Source organism: Nymphaea colorata, chromosome 11 (assembly GCF_008831285.2).
Source record: "Nymphaea colorata isolate Beijing-Zhang1983 chromosome 11, ASM883128v2, whole genome shotgun sequence".
NCBI lineage: Eukaryota > Viridiplantae > Streptophyta > Magnoliopsida > Nymphaeales > Nymphaeaceae > Nymphaea > Nymphaea colorata.
The window spans coordinates 9,438,005-9,453,921 of NC_045148.1; the positions used below are offsets into that span (position 1 = coordinate 9,438,005).

The 15,917-nt window shown below is 38.4% G+C and overlaps 1 protein-coding gene across 3 annotated transcripts; it reads right to left on the reverse strand.

Moving 5' to 3' along the window:
• Positions 1 to 7,012: 7,012 nt before the first annotated feature.
• Positions 7,013 to 15,093, reverse strand: LOC116264374 (DNA (cytosine-5)-methyltransferase DRM2). Of its 3 annotated transcripts, none has more exons than XM_031644536.2 (12): positions 14,802 to 15,093; positions 14,633 to 14,691; positions 14,408 to 14,539; positions 14,165 to 14,297; positions 14,026 to 14,072; positions 13,281 to 13,397; positions 11,034 to 11,087; positions 10,581 to 10,680; positions 9,355 to 9,479; positions 9,104 to 9,265; positions 7,779 to 9,012; positions 7,013 to 7,375 (listed from the first exon to the last, which is right to left on the reverse strand). In XM_031644536.2, exons 2-11 carry the CDS (start codon positions 14,633 to 14,635, stop codon positions 7,786 to 7,788), a joined length of 2,100 nt encoding a protein of 699 aa, XP_031500396.1. In that variant the 5' UTR covers positions 14,636 to 14,691; positions 14,802 to 15,093; the 3' UTR covers positions 7,013 to 7,375; positions 7,779 to 7,785. The 3 variants fall into 3 exon arrangements, with proteins under 3 accessions (XP_031500396.1, XP_031500395.1, XP_031500393.1); XM_031644535.2 differs by having other exon boundaries at positions 14,633 to 14,695; XM_031644533.2 differs by lacking the exons at positions 14,633 to 14,691; positions 14,802 to 15,093 and having other exon boundaries at positions 14,408 to 14,566.
• Positions 15,094 to 15,917: the final 824 nt, after the last annotated feature.

A 15,917-nucleotide genomic window follows, 5' to 3' on the forward strand; every position in this document is an offset into this window, starting at 1 on the left:
AAAAAAAATGCTTCTTCACTTATTATGCAAGCCTTATCCTTATTGTATATACAGTTGAAAATGATGGTCACAAGGACCATTGCTTGTCAGCATGGTGAAGTTCTCTGGCCCGAGCATGGTCTTGAGGATGAGAGGCTGCTATTCGTACACATAGTCATAACCATATGAGCAATCAATGCTTCTTTTTGAAAATGAAAAAGTTTCTGCATGCATAATACATTTGAAAAGAAAACAGTATCATTGCATACTTGTTTGCAAGTAGAATGAGTGCTTTTTCCCATCACAGAAGTCCTCTTTCCTCAACCAAAAATTAGTGCATCATGATTAAACACAGAGATGTTGATAGGACAGAAGGTGACAAGATGGGGCAACATATATGCATGCTTTTCTATCAAAGGTACCAATTTAGTGGAACTTGTGTTCACAACCATTACATATCTTACGAAATTTAGCCAATGAGTAGATTTAGTGTTCAATCTTAATTCTAAAACTTGCTCAATTGCCGCTGTTGTCAGTAAGACGGATGGCTACTCAGTGCATACACCAAGAGCTTTAGAGGCTTCGGACTATACATGCATTTTAATTGCAATGGTATCAAAAGTTGGTACATGTATGAAGCAACAGTATGGGGCTGATTTTCTCTTGGTGACGCTTGCAGCTCAAAGAAAATGAATTCTTCATCTAGTTGCATCTTTTGTTTGCTTAAAAAATTGACAGACTACGTGCATGCCATCGAAGTGGTGCCAGAGTTCTACACAGGCAGCTGCATATATGGCAGATCAAGATTAGCACAATCAGGTTTTCAATCTTGAATTCCATCTTTACACATTATGAGCGGAAAAAATATGTTAAGAATCCTCAGTTTAATCAAAACATTATATGGAACTGCAAGTATATATATGGATAGTAAAATTTTATCCTTTGCATGATAATCACAGAGAAAATTGGACGTGGTGAAGGTGCATTCGTTAAGAAGACATGCGTCCAACATGATGCACCAAACCTTGAAAAAGCAGGGCGTGGTATAGTCATGAGTCCAAACTTCCCTAGAAAGACCTTAAATTCCACCTACCTCATCCTGGTTAGATGTAAAGCTGGCCTCCATTGTCAGACAACCGATCCTACGGAACTGTTCAGTTTTTGTCTGTCATATTATATTTTAGGAGATTCTTTGTCAGATTGCTCGCGGAGAATGCTGAGATTGAAGAGGGTCCCACAAAGTGGCTCATGAGTGTTGAGACATGGAGTAGTTGCTACCTCACGAAGATTAGCAACTTGAAGGGGATGAATATGCCATCCCTCATCGCATTGGATGAAACTTCAGCCAGCACTAACATGAAAAGTTAAAGAGAAAGGGAAGCAAATTATAATATATCATTCATAGGACTACAATATACAATGAGTTTTAGGTGAAATGATTGGATTGTATATCATATCTCTTGCTCAGTGGCTCCCACAAAGAGTGGTGATTGTGTTTGTGTATGTGCAGTGACGATTATGATCATAATTGACTTGTTTGTAAGAATTTGCTGCAATGCAAGAACGTGTTCCACAATAAATGTGAACGACCAAGTACGTGAAGTTGCGGTTCCTGGCTGGCATTCTTTTTTTCATGCGTTATTAAGAGAAGCCTGGTTTCTTCAGGAACCCAGTTGAATTTTTCCTCCTGTTTTTGCCTTGTCATTAATGAACTGGGCCTGAGTAGAGCTTTACCAAATTGTGCCTATAGAGGCACAACTCTGATTCAACCTGGAGGTTTTTACTCCAACTTCTTGATCAAGTGAATCAAGCTCTTGTTAGTCTTCCCCTGCTGCTCAGAAGGAGCCTGTGGACTGTGGCTGCTGTCTTGAGGCGAAGGATGCAGACCATGAATATGGCATCCTTCAACGCCTTGTGATTGGCTTTGTTCAGAGCCAGGCGCGGTTATCCTCCAACATTCAGGCTCCATCTCGTTTGCAACAGATCAAGTACCTCAGCGAACGAGTTCTTTTGCCCCTGATCATCATGTCAAATTAAGAAAATGGGGATCCTTTATAAGAAAACACTGGATCATTCTGAACTGTAAAGTGGTATAAAGGCGTTCGGTGATTAATTTGAGTCCGAAGTTTTCATTTAATATGATGAAGACGTGTCAACTTTTCTCATCTTCAAGCGGAGCCACACATTCGTTGTAGGCTTTTGATACATGGTACAACTGCAAGCAAGCCATCACCGGGCTTTACTGACTCAGCGCTGAACAAGATGCATTTCGAGATTTCTTTGAATCAGTAGTCTATAACTGAATATTGCATCAAATTACAATAGCATATTTGTTTAAGAATTTTATTGCAATTGGGAAGTTTTACTTTTAGTGTTAGGTGGCTAATTACATCATGCAATCATTTTCTTGGTATTATTTATTTTGCTTTTCGGATGATTTCGTTTTAATCTTAAATCATGATAGATGATAGCTGGGAGTATACTTTTTTTTTTCCCTCATGGCATCAGAGTAAGGATCCTGCTTCGCCTCAGTTCATTCGAGGGCGATCTGTGGGGGCTAAATCCGAACCACGGAGCCACACGGATCACATCATCAGAATCTGGTACACCACTGTATTGAATCTCCTCCGTAAGATCATCAAGAAAATAAATTTTGGCCATGAAGTTGGACATGGATCTAGGGACACCAAAACTTTGAAACAATGGCTTGTCAATTCATAAGAACTACAATAAAGAACCGGCCCTTCTGGTGAGGGGGAGGTTAAACAACACACGAAGACCACCAGCTGCCCCTAGGGTTCTGATCTATGATGGGACTTGGGTGGGATATCGTATACCTATTTCACCTTTTACGGTTTATGGGAGTAGCACTCACAGAAATCGATCGAACACAGAAATCTAACAACAACGCACCTTCTACACACTCGCCTGTCCCACCAACTATGTTAAGCCATTGAAGCAACAAAGAAGCTGCCTATTATAGGACAGAACCCTTGTGACAGAAAAGATGATCGGGGTGGTTCAATTTCACCTATAGGTGGAACGCAAATGACTGGACTCGAGATCACTTACAGAGAGAGAAAGAGAGAGAGAGAGAGAGAGAGAGAGAGATATTAAGTTTTTCACCCCGCTAGAAAATTGATGCAGGGAAACAGTGGAAAGCGAAGGGACAAACCAAATCACCAAGAGTTCCAGCACTCGAGATGTGCGGAGGCGATTACGTACTTTTCATCGTGCCAATATCTTTCAGGATCCTTCGGAGACCCTTTTCGTTCTGTGTCTTCATCTAAATCTTTTCTCTCTATTGCCCATGCTCACCATCTTTTTCGAGTTCCCTGTACAACTTCGTATGACGTTAAAGCACAGGAACCTAATAATACATCCTTCCTTCAGGCAATGTAACTAAAGTACACATTTTCCAGTAAGACTAATTCTCAAATTTTTCAAGTCATCAAGAGGCTGTTTGGCAATAGTAATTGAATCTTCCCCAAAAAATGTATTAGACTCATGAAAGGTTGTAACAAATGTTTCATGAATCATCCTCATTTTTAACATTACATTACTGTTACCAAACGACTCAAAGGATCCTTTGGTAATGGAAATAGTAACAAATCGTTATATGAATTTGTCCCAATCTTCAACAACTTATTGTTGTTCATGTCGCCAAACAATGTGCATGAATGTAACCATATACATATATTTGTGTTCGATTTTGTGGGCATCAACCTCCTTACAAGCAGATATAGGTATAAGCCTTGGAGGTGAGGCCATCAGCTTCAAGGTTTTACGTCACTGGGCAAGCAACAAATTTTCTGTACTCGAGTGTGGTTAACTTTTGTGAGAAACAAAGAGAGAGAGTATGGTGAGATTTGATTTGTGATGTACTGGCTAATTTCTTCATAATTTGTTCTAGCTGTTTCGATCAGCAGACACGTTTCCTGGATATAGGCGGCCTACCCATCGGCAGTTTTTCGTCCCAAAGATAAAGCAACCCTTTCATCGTAATGCATGATATTACTATTGTTTAATGTGCAACTATTAGTTGCTTGCTCTCTTGTTTTCAGCAAAAAGTCTAGGAAGGACAATCTAAGCGATATGATGGCACTTAAAGCTTAACCACGCTTAAAAAGCTTCAGCACCAATCCCCTCTTCCAACACACAGAGCACGATTGATTGACAAAAAGCTTGTCAGATGGCCATCTGCTTTTGAGATTCCCTGATCGTCTTTCTTTCATGGTGAAAATAAGAAGCCTCCAAATACACCACGGCACTCACGTATGTGTGTGCATGCATGCATGCGCTTACATATCTTGTGTGGTTTTGTGGGTGCTTGTCTGCATGTGTAAAAGAAGCAAGAGAAGTTGTGCCACTATAAACAAGGACAAGAAAAGGAGTTGGATTTCCAAGAGAAAATGGGACCTTTATGCTGCTAGACTCTAAAGTTAAACGACACCAGGCCACTAAGTTGGTCTCCCTAACCACTAAAGTTACTGCTGCCAGCTTGATATTCAAGCAGAAGATGCAGAAAAAATCCCGAACAAACAAGAACCCAAGGTGCAGAACATAACGCACTTGTTTGTCATGTTATGATTGACAACCATGTTGGCATTTTCTTTGCAACATAGTCACATTTGTGCAATAATCTTGAGGCTAAGCTGAAATATAATTCATCTATTCAGAATTATAAACTCTACCAGTTTATAACTAGCGGTATGCGTCGAGTCTTAAGCTCTTGACCTCCTTCAACCTGGAAGTTTTAAGTCCAACACCTTTAATGTTTAGAACTTGACTTAGTACTGAAATCAGTATTTATCTTTGTTTCTGTTCATTGACTGTAACAATGCTGACCTGAGGAATATTCAAGGAAAGGAAAAAGCAGGAGTTCCATCGCAGGAAGTGGGAAGCTGTTGCCGCAATTATTAGTGATGGAATGAACAGGGGAGCAACATGATTGAGCCCACCTGTTTCTAAAGTAGGGTGTCAAGTGGAAACCTATGAAATACTTAGTGGATTAGTGGAAGAGTCCTAAAAATTGGTGGCTAGCCACCAGGAAGATGCTAATGATGATCTAAAATATAGTCGATCTTCTTAGAACTAGACTTTGGAGGACACCATTGTCTGTAAATGGCTGATCATGCATTCAAATCTTACTGTGACATTTAGCAGCAGCGCGGTGAAACTTCTTGAAGTCTATGGCTGGTTGAGTGGTTCGGATCCAATGTTGGCTGAAAGTGAGAAATCTTTGGTACATGAACTTTTTAGCATTTGATTCTCTTATTTGTTCGTAGTGAACTGCGAATTTGATTTTTTCTTCTTTGCTTATTTTCTTCATCATTCCCAAGGTCAGACTTATCTTTAGATGCAGCTGAAGCTTAGAAAGAAAGCCTCTTTGCGAAGATAACTTTTGAATTTCAATAGGTTAGAATATTGCTGCCGTGCCTCCCACCTCGGTAGTGATTTCATTAATATAGAGGACAAGGAAAATTTTCCTTTGAATCGAATTTTTAATTAAGAATATTGAAGTACGTATGCCTTCCGTAATCTAGAAGTAGAGCAAGTCTATGTGGGGAAGGGACTAACCGCCCATGGAAGAAAGGGCGTGGCATCTTGAACAACTGTACTCTTTAACTACAAAAATTATTGGCATGTTCGCTCAGAATCAAAGTTTTTTTTTATTTGGGCAAGCTGGCCGGTCATATTAGACTTCATCAACTATTATACTTTTATTGTCTTTTTCAGCATAAAACTATGAGTTTTTTAGTCAAAGCATTACATATGTAAAAGATCCATTTTTTATGCCCACAAGAAAAACTAGCTTCTTCCCTACATTGTTCAACACCCATGTTCTAATCTTGCACATTTCGTCTTGTTTAAAAACTCTAGTCCACCAGAAGAGAGAAAATAAGAGTCAAATAGTCCTCAAAAATTCAATATTTATTCCAGTAACATGCAAACGTAATTACCCCAAAACTTTTCTTTGTTGTTTTACAGTGAATCAGGTTTTAGGGTGACATAATATTATGCCTGGATAACCTCATTTATATCCACTTAGTTGAAGAATACAAGACTCCAAATTCCTAAGAAAGCAATTCTATTAGGATGCCAATGAACTCCAGATCAACTTAATCAGAATATGGATCGCCTATGTAGGACACTAGAACTGTGAAACTGTGTATATCTATGGGGTTGTTTCATGTGTTTTATGAATCTATTTCAAAAATTGATGCAAATTTATGAATCACTAGAACTAAGTGTCCATGTATCTACCCCAGGGCAGATTCACATAAACGCTCACAAAGTGTTCCATTTACCAACAGTCCCTATAAACGCAGATGGAACTGGATAATTCAGACCATTGGGCTAACGAGGCCATAAGCTACAATTAGAACCACTAAGTCATCAAACAAATAATAACCAGGTAAACCAAGGGGAACGATTCCAAGTGTCTGAACACATGGATAACAAGTTTATAATGATTAACAGTTCTTAAACTATGAAACGGGAACGATTACTCACTGAAAGAGTTGCCTGCAAAGTAACACCATAAGGTGGGAATTCTGTATAGCAGCTAGCAGCCCCACGTGCAAAATCAAGTTCTTATCTGATTTTAAAGTAAATTAGTTTGAAACCTAGTCACAAAAAATGTTTGTGTTTTAGAAGGCAAGGTTTTTCTCGGGGTGAACATGAAAAAAAAAATACGAAAAAATATGTAAATCTATAAAAAATTTAAAAAATTCTAAACAAGAGAAAAAAATAAGAACCTAATAACATAAACATCAAAACATAAGTAGATAATCAACAAATAAAAACTATAAAATGAAAATGACATTAGAAAAACATGAACAAAATAAAACAAAAAAAACATGTTACATCGGCATGCCTTTATACATTTTCCTCGCATTCCTTGAGCTTCATCTGGCATTTATACTTGTTTTTTATCTTTTGATAGAATGGCCGTCACAGTAAATCGAAAGCGAGAAGTAGCAAGATCCACATCAGCAATTCTGACAGGAAAAAGTGGCAAGAGAAGATGTAAAATAAAGAGATTTCTGTATCTGATTGAAGATCATTGCCACTGAAACATTACAGATGCAATTCCAATCAAATTACTGTATCGTATTCGAGGACTACAAGGCCAAGAATATGTCAAAAGGAGGAAGAAAAAAAAACTGTGATCTGGAATTGCCAGGAAGTAGTCAAAAGTTTAAGGAATATGTAACATCAGAAAAAGCTGATCATCAATTATAGATACACTGAGGAGTCTCTTAGTTCTTCATCAGGAACATCTGCAATCAGACGTATGGATTTATGAACAGAAGGGAGGTCAATCTTCAAATTCCAGGTTAGACGCAGCCATGCAGGACTTGGTCCTTTAGCCTCTGACTGATAGAAACACCTGCAATCAGGCATATGAAGTTACCACAGCGGCACAAATCAATCTTGTGAACAAAGTGGACCGACAGCTACATTATCAACCACATAAACCAAAAAGAGAATAATCAGTCATATGGGTGCATAGGTGCAGGTGTGGCAAGATCATGTATGTGTCTCTATGTGTGCGTGTGTGTAAGTAAAAGAAGGTTATACATTCATGCACAGAAAACTACAACATAATTGAGTAAAAAAATATGGTACATTCATATCTATGTGGCTGTGGCAAGCCAGATGCTCTGACCATGTGAGAGAAACCTAATGAATGATAACTTGATTCCTTAATAAGAAGAGACGATGATAATGCTATATCAGTTCAATCATCCAAGCTTAAAACAGATGAGAAAATGTACATGAGAACAGCACACCTGAATGTTATCTGTTCTTGGACATGGTGCACCGCACAAAGTCCAGAATACGAAAGTAGTCATAAAAGAGCGAAGAATGCTTTCCTTCAAGTCCATCCCTACTGACCCTGTTACTACCAGTAAGGTTGTTGCATGGACTTCCTCCTATCACCAGATCAAACCCCCCAAATGCACCCATCATGCTTTCAAGTTTGCCGCTTGTTAGCTGCTCTATATTTGCAATTTCAATCAGCCTACCTTTCTGACCAGTTTCACACCACCAATTTTTTAAGACGTTTCTACTCACTTCAGATATTTCAATGGACACAACATTTTTTAATGGAATTCCAAGCCTATGCAGAGCAACTTCAGCACCTCCAATGCCTGAGAAGAGAGAGAGAACATTGAGTCCATATGGAAACATCCTCTTCAACACAGAAAGATGGTAAGCAACTGTGTCCACTTGAAATGAGTTTCCAAGTGCCCTCAACCTTTCAGTCCTGCTAACACCACCACCTCGAGTGTGATGCTTGGGAAAACCCAACAGTGGCTCGATTTCATCAGGCTCAAGAGGAGCTAATTTGTGCAGGCCAACCCACACAAGGTTCCACTTTCTGCATTGCTCCAGTACAATTTGCTGGTCAGCATAAGATGGTGTCCCCTCCGAGTCAGAAACAATTTTCCGTAGCCTGTCAGTGAGCCTTGCACTTGCACAGCATGTATTTATACAGTTTAGCTTCTTTCTGGGGTCCCATGAAGGCCACCATTTCCTAGTATAAGGTAGTGCTTCTTGTATTGTGAGTGGCGGAATTGGTTGAAGTTGAAACCTGTTATCTATTGGAAGATTATGGATATATCCTCTTTTCCTAGCAGCTGCTGAGAAATACTTAGAGTCCACAAATTCTGGTTCTATGTCATACAAAAAACGGGATATTGTTTCCCATACTCCTTTTGGCGTCAAAGCGACATTTTCATAATAAAAAAATGGAGGTCCTATGACAGTATCAGGAAGCTTTCTGAACCTTCTGACATTTGGCTCATTAGGAAGGCCAAACCCAGTCATAGGATTAGAAGTCTTCCAGAGATGTGATCTTACTGCATTGTCATCTAGGTCATAACCTCTTTGCCTCTTTAAGACAGAGTTTCTTTCATCTGCATTATACCTTTTCTTTCTGCCACAAGAAGAGGACTCACCAATCCTTTTCATTCTTCCATCATATCCTGGGATGTCACTTTCCATTGTGTCCCGGTAACACTGAAAAAGTAACTTGATCTGAGATGATTCTCACAATGTTCACAAGGAATAGTTAAAACATAAAGTGGCTGACCAGTATAGAAAGCTATACCTCATCCTCCTCTGAAGAATAGTAAGCACAATGTGGTGAATTTTTGGAGTTTCTTTTATCTGCACTGTTCTTTCTCTTTGTGCCACAAGAAGAGGACTCACCAATCCATTTTGTTCTTCCATCATATCCTGGGATGTTGCTATCCAGTAACTCCCAGTCACACTGAAAGAGCAACTTGATCTAAGACAATTCTCACAATATTCACAAGCAATGGTTAAAACATAAAGTGGTTCACCAGAAAATAGTTATACCTCATCCTCTTCTGAAGAATAGTGAACAAAATGTGGTGAACAGTCAGAACGAGAACCATGTGTTTCTTGGTGTGTTTGAGATGCATAAATTGAATCAGCCAGTTCACAAATTGAAGCGTTTTCACCTGGATGATAAATCAAATTCAATAATGAACTAAACAGGGAAACATATTTCAACCAAAGAAATAAACGAAAACAGGAAAAATAGTGACAGCTTAAAGGAATCACTTCAGAAAGTATGAGATGAACTAATGCAATAGTCATTTTACGTTTAAATATTTACTGATTTCCTGAACTAATGCAATAGTCATTTTACTTTTAATTATTTACTGATTTCAAGGAAGCAGCAGAATATGTCCTATGTTGATGATGCGACCCTCAAAAGCATAGTAAACGTTACTTTAGAGAGATGCATTATCCCAATTCCCAACAACAGCATATAACACAAGCAATATGTATCTAAATCCACTTTCACAGTATTAACGTATAATTTTTCTAGAAAACTTACCATGCCCTTGACAAAGAAAATACACACTACATAGCCTACTTAGGCTACATGGTAAAAATCACATCTAACAGAGCACCTGGAAGCTACATAACACAAGTTAAGATATTGATTTATTGACTTTTATATGGGGCAAAAATGGATGCAGAAAGCACTAGATGTAAATTAATCAGAGATATGCTTCTACAGCTTAGATGAAATGGGTTCAAGCATGAAAGATGCAGTCTGGTATCTCTTCATTATCAAATTAAAATTGATCTTCCAAATACTACAACAGGCCACAGAAACCTTGAATCTAGAAACCTGAAGCCGAACTCTGATTTTACAGTCCATGGAGACAGAAAAACGTCTATAATTTGACAAAAAACAATGAAATCACAAGGTAAACAGAAGTAACATTAAACAAAAATATCTTGAGCGCAACCTAACAGTACCTCTCAGAGAGCATCTTTGATAGAGTAGCAGCTCAACATAATTTCACTCATACAGTATTGATACCTATAGAAACATAAGATATTTAAGCTACACAAAGAAGCTCTGGTGATCATAGCAGCCAAAATGATTGGGAATCTGGCAGTATCAATCAGACCAAAAAGAAAACATGTCCCCAACTACACATTGTTTTCTACAGATAAAAAGAAGGGAAGACACTTACTATCAGTTGTGACATCATAGTGCAGCCAAATAAGAAAACAAAAAAGAAACACCAATTTGTACGCACCACATCTTCCAATTGCAAGGGAAATTTCATCTATGGGGAAGCCCATATCCACCAATAACGATTTTTTATTGTCAGTCACGGATATATTATCCACAGGCTCCTGATACAAAAAAATTTTAAAAATCAAACAAAATCTCCAACTCAAGATACTATGTCTTACAATGCAGAACAATTGAAGTTCTCAAAGACAATCTGGAATTTCTACTTTTCAAACTTTTAAGGCATTAACCAAAAATTTACTTGGTCAAAGCATGTTTTATTTTAGAACTATCTATATTAGGAAGGTCATGAAAGAAATCTCTACATGCACAGGAGATAGTACAAAATCCAAAAACATGCAAACATTACCTGAAACTTTGATTACCGTTCCCCTTTGTGTACGTGTGTATCTGTGTGAGTCCGGGGGGGGAGGGGGGGGAGGGGGGAGAGAGAGAGAAAGAGAGATAAATCTACCTCCGAACACATTCCACTAGTAGTTCCCACATATTCCTTGGCGATCTCATCCTCCTACACAGAAAAAATGAACAGTTTGATTCATATAGCCAAACACATAAACTCTAAGATAGAGCACTATATCACAGAATGACGTGAAGTTGTGAACATTCAAGAAACTTGTTTCTTGAAAAACGCTCATCACATTTACGGGTCTTGCTTTCAGATGCTTGTTTCATTCACCAAATGTGGTTAGCAAAAACCTGCATGTACATATCAATACAAACATAGAGACCCATATACACATACATGCACATATGTCCAATCTTAGTACTTTTGCTTGGCTTGTTTCTTGCTGGTGAAAACAGACATATATTGGGTGACAGACTGACAGGTGTCCTTACATTTCTAAGATATGAAATACTGCAAGAATAAAAGTGGGAAATACACACACATTGTTTTGTAATCTGTAAACTTTTTACCAGTTTGTAGGGAGGCCTTTGAAGCACTGTATCAATAGAAGCATATTAGAGCAGAAACAATCTGTTCCAAATTTCTATAGCTAATGAATTCACTTGCTGGTGGCCTCAAATGCGTAAAGAATTCACACTTAAGATGTAAATTGTATAAATGTTTAGGGCTCAGAAAAATTCCCTTGCCCTTCACCTTTTTGTTAATGCAAGTGTTTCGAAACTTCTCTCATCACAAAAAGGGCATGCAAAACTCGTGCAACCACACTATATTCTCAAGAATAAAAGATGCATAGTTGCATAATGAAATATTGAAAACAATAATTTAAAAAATAAAAGAAACACAAAATACAAAAATATCAGCAAACCAAAAGATAAAATGGAAAAGATCCAACTTCTAGGGATGATTGTCAACAGCAGAAAGAAAAGACAACTTTGCTTTTGAGATTTGACTCTTCAACTGGTGTTTATAATAAAATGGAGATATCCAATCAACTGAAATTTATGGCATATATTGACAGTGATCTCAAAGATTAAGCCTATGCAGGGAAATGCTCGTAGTAGCTAAGCATTTTGAAAAGGAAAACGTAAAAGGAACCTGAACAATTTAGTAAAACTCACAGAGAAACTCGTTCTGTACAGAAGTGTACCTATCATTCTTCTAACCCAAAAATTGGGGTAAAGCCCATCTTTTTGGGAATATTGAGAACTTGAAACGTTTCCTGTTAGAGTTATCTAAGATGTGCATTTCTGAAAGGACTTTGTGATGTTACCATTCACTATTTTGCAAATAGAAGAGATGATCTAGAAGCATTTTTCCTAATGTAACCATAAATTCGATAAGTTTTGTCAGGACAAGGTTTTCTGTTCCCTTGTTCATTACAAAGAGAAGTCGTGGAAAAAAATGAGAAAAGTGGGCATCAGGATGTAGGATCAGTCACATTTCAATAGCATAAGACAATCAAAAGTAACATAAAGATAATGAAGATAGCTTTTGCTTCAGAAGTGAATATGCACTTGAATATTCAAATGCTCGTCCACTTACTACGTGTTCGGCTATATTTCTCATAGTTATGAATCATGATAACATAACCAATAGTCTACTAAAAGATCTAGAATCCCAACTCCTGGCATGCTTATCTTTAGTCCTTCATGATTTTATTATCAAGGAAAATGAAACCATCAGTGAGAAGAAATAATGAGGAAGAAACAAAGCAGAGACAAATAAGAAGGCTTCGGCTCCTCTGAAATGGGAAATTGCAGTGTCCCAATTCCACAGTCCTATCATCTTCATAAACATGAGTAGATATGTCTTTATGGAATAAGCTTGGCAGATCATAATTCATGAACATGAGCACATTGCTGTTCCTACTTAACAGCAGCAAATTATATAAGCTTCAGGAATACTAGATCACAAAAGGCACAAATTCATTGCAGGGATAGTGTTACACATTCTCGATCAATAAGAATAGCTACAATGAATTGTGTGATTTTAATTACAGATACTGTCCGACTTGAGCTTTTTCACATAGGGTGCTTCCATTGCACAGGAACCAGGTCTTTGTTGTTGGCAGTCACCAAAGCCATGAAAAGAGGAAACTTATTTTTGCTTCAAATTTTTCATAAATGATATGCTTGATCTAGTCTGAGTTGGACAAACAAGTGATTAACTGAACCTCATTCAGTGATTGAATAATGTGCTATAAATTCATCACTGCCCAAAAAAATTTTTCCACAACACAAGGGATCAGAGAAAACCTTCCAAGGAAGTAATTGTAATATAAGCCACACCAGTTACCTTGTCCAGAGCATTTTCATCAACATCACTTTGTTCATCTTCGGGCTCGTCCTCTTCGTTCTCTGAACTCCATGGATCATGAGGTGAATAAACATGAATAGAAGAATCATCAAGAACCTACAAGCATGATATACATTAGAGATTTTTCTTCCATAAGCTAGAGAGAGGTCTAAAAGTTATGGCACAAACTTGGGTTTCTTTTGGACCACCTAAAACTGCATGCTTTTTGCTAACTACGGCAACATAAATAAATGTGGAGACAAGTTTCGGATAGATGCAACCACAAATCTGCTTTGTTTCTGAGGCGTTCTCCACTACTACAATCATACAATGTATGTTGTATCCCAGCTCTGTCAGCAGTGAAGACAATTCAAACTCAAAATATTCGGATAACGACGCAATAGTGTCATAGGTTACTTAACGTTTTCATCGAAGTTCAGTTAACAATTTCTTGCAAGTCTTATTAATCATTTCCAATGTACACCAGAAGGTTAAGAGTAGGCACAAATGTTATTACCTTCAACTGTCCGCCCCTCGAATTCTATCCACCGTTTCCACTTACTGCCATTGCTTTAGTTAAAGAAGATTTTGTCTATCTTACTCTCGATGTGTTAATATTTATCACCATTATTTCAGTAACAAGGAGAAAAGTTCGCTGGCAGATGCATTTTTCCTTTGAAATCCAACGATTTGCATGTGCACTCTAGCGGGAAAAAAAAGGGTAGTACCAGAAGCATGAACTTACGGAATACGTAAGCAATGTCTCAAGCACTGCATCAGCGTTCCCGTTTCCTGCACAAACAGAAAAGACACCCTCAATTTCATCATTTCAGTGCTAGAGACCCTAATTCCTGCTGTCAAAGTAAATCTTGGCAAATCCTAACCGTTCTGCTTGATGGCCCTTTCCACCATATTTTCCTGAAACCCCATATCCAGGAAATGGCGTTTCAGCGATGACGACGACGTAGAACTAGGAGCAACCACTTCCTCCCCCACATTCTCTTCACTGACCGGACCCTAACGGAGACAGCAACACAATTTGACGACCACCCAACAATATTCAAGCCCAGAAACAAAAACATAAGCAAAATCATCACAATGCAGTATGCCCATGAGCTCGAACCAACCTTGCGAGGGTCCCCACGGGCTTCAGGGCGACGAAACTCCGAACTCACACAAGAAAACGAGGAAGCTTGTGCTTGAATCTCTTCTACATCATCCGAGTCGGATGAAGTACTTTCCTCATAGTCCACAACTCCCTGCAAGAACCCAAAAAAGAAGTTCATTATCGATCATAAAACCACGAAGAGAAGAAAGCATGCACCGCCAGAACTGCAATCAGGGTGGCTCACCATCTTCTCAAGGAACAAAGCTCCAGGTAGAATGGACCAACCGAGACACCGATTCGCTTCTAGCTGACCCAAAGACGACAACCCTCAGTAACTCTAAAGCAGAAAGGCAAGAGAAACCCACCTTGCACGTAAGAAAAGAAACAGAGAAACCTCATAAGACCAAAAATACCTTCTCTTACAGAGAATCATTGATCATGAATCCCACCGAAAAGAGGAGGGCAGAAGGCCCCCCACTCTTGGCGAGAGATGCTACACTGAATCACAAAGCCATCCGATTGTTGAAGGCGATCGCCAGCAGGGTCCCCAACATCGATTCCTGGAAGAGATATGACACCAGCGCACTCTGCGCCTGAGAAACGCTTTGGGGTTCGTCGTTCGTACAGCCAGAGTACCAAGAGGGGAAAGGAAAATGCCCAAAGAAGCCCTCTCTATGAGTGCTAGATAGATCGCATACGTTTCAGTATCGGTTGGATTCAAATTCATCTGGTCGAAAGAAATCCAAGTTCGATTACCCACTAAATTCTAAGTCCATGTGTAACTTATAATTTCACACGAAGCGGGCGTTTGTGAACCCAAGATAACAAACAATGGATTTAAGGTCCACGGATTTGCAATCTGCTCTTGTGAAATCTAAGTCACGGGGAAACCGAACTACCCATATCCATTTTGCTTTAATCTTAATGTTTCCTTATTTTGTTATTTTCCTTTCACTTAGATTCCATACTTTCTTCTTATTTTTTTAAGTTTGAAAAATTTTATGAATTATTATATAAATATACATGCTTACGTATACACTTTATCATAGACTTTGTATCCAATTTTTTTTATCCAAATTCATACCTGTGGCCAAGTAACTTCGTATTAAATATGTGGATTCAAGATCAGATTCCTAGAAAGGGCCCAAAATCCACACGAAAAATGATGGCGGCACGAAAAATGATGGAGGGGACACCTTACTTTGGGGTCCGCTTCAGTTCAGCCTCGGAAGTCATTCGTCGTCCATTCTCAGACATCAACCAGTCCCGTGTTTGCGTTTGCTTCTAGTTAGCTTCTTTTCATTCATTCTTAACAATAAAATTTCCGTTTTAAGAGTGATTTTTATAAAAAAAAAATAGATTTTCCGTTAATTTTTGGAGAAAATAATTAATTTAATTTTAGCTTTCACTTTTCGTCTTTTGGTATTTTTTTTTTTTTTAGTGTGAAGGGCAGTTCCGTAATTTTGGGCCTTAACACGCGGCTCCCTGTTGCAGTCATGAGATGGGTATGAGGGGGACATTTGCTTTCT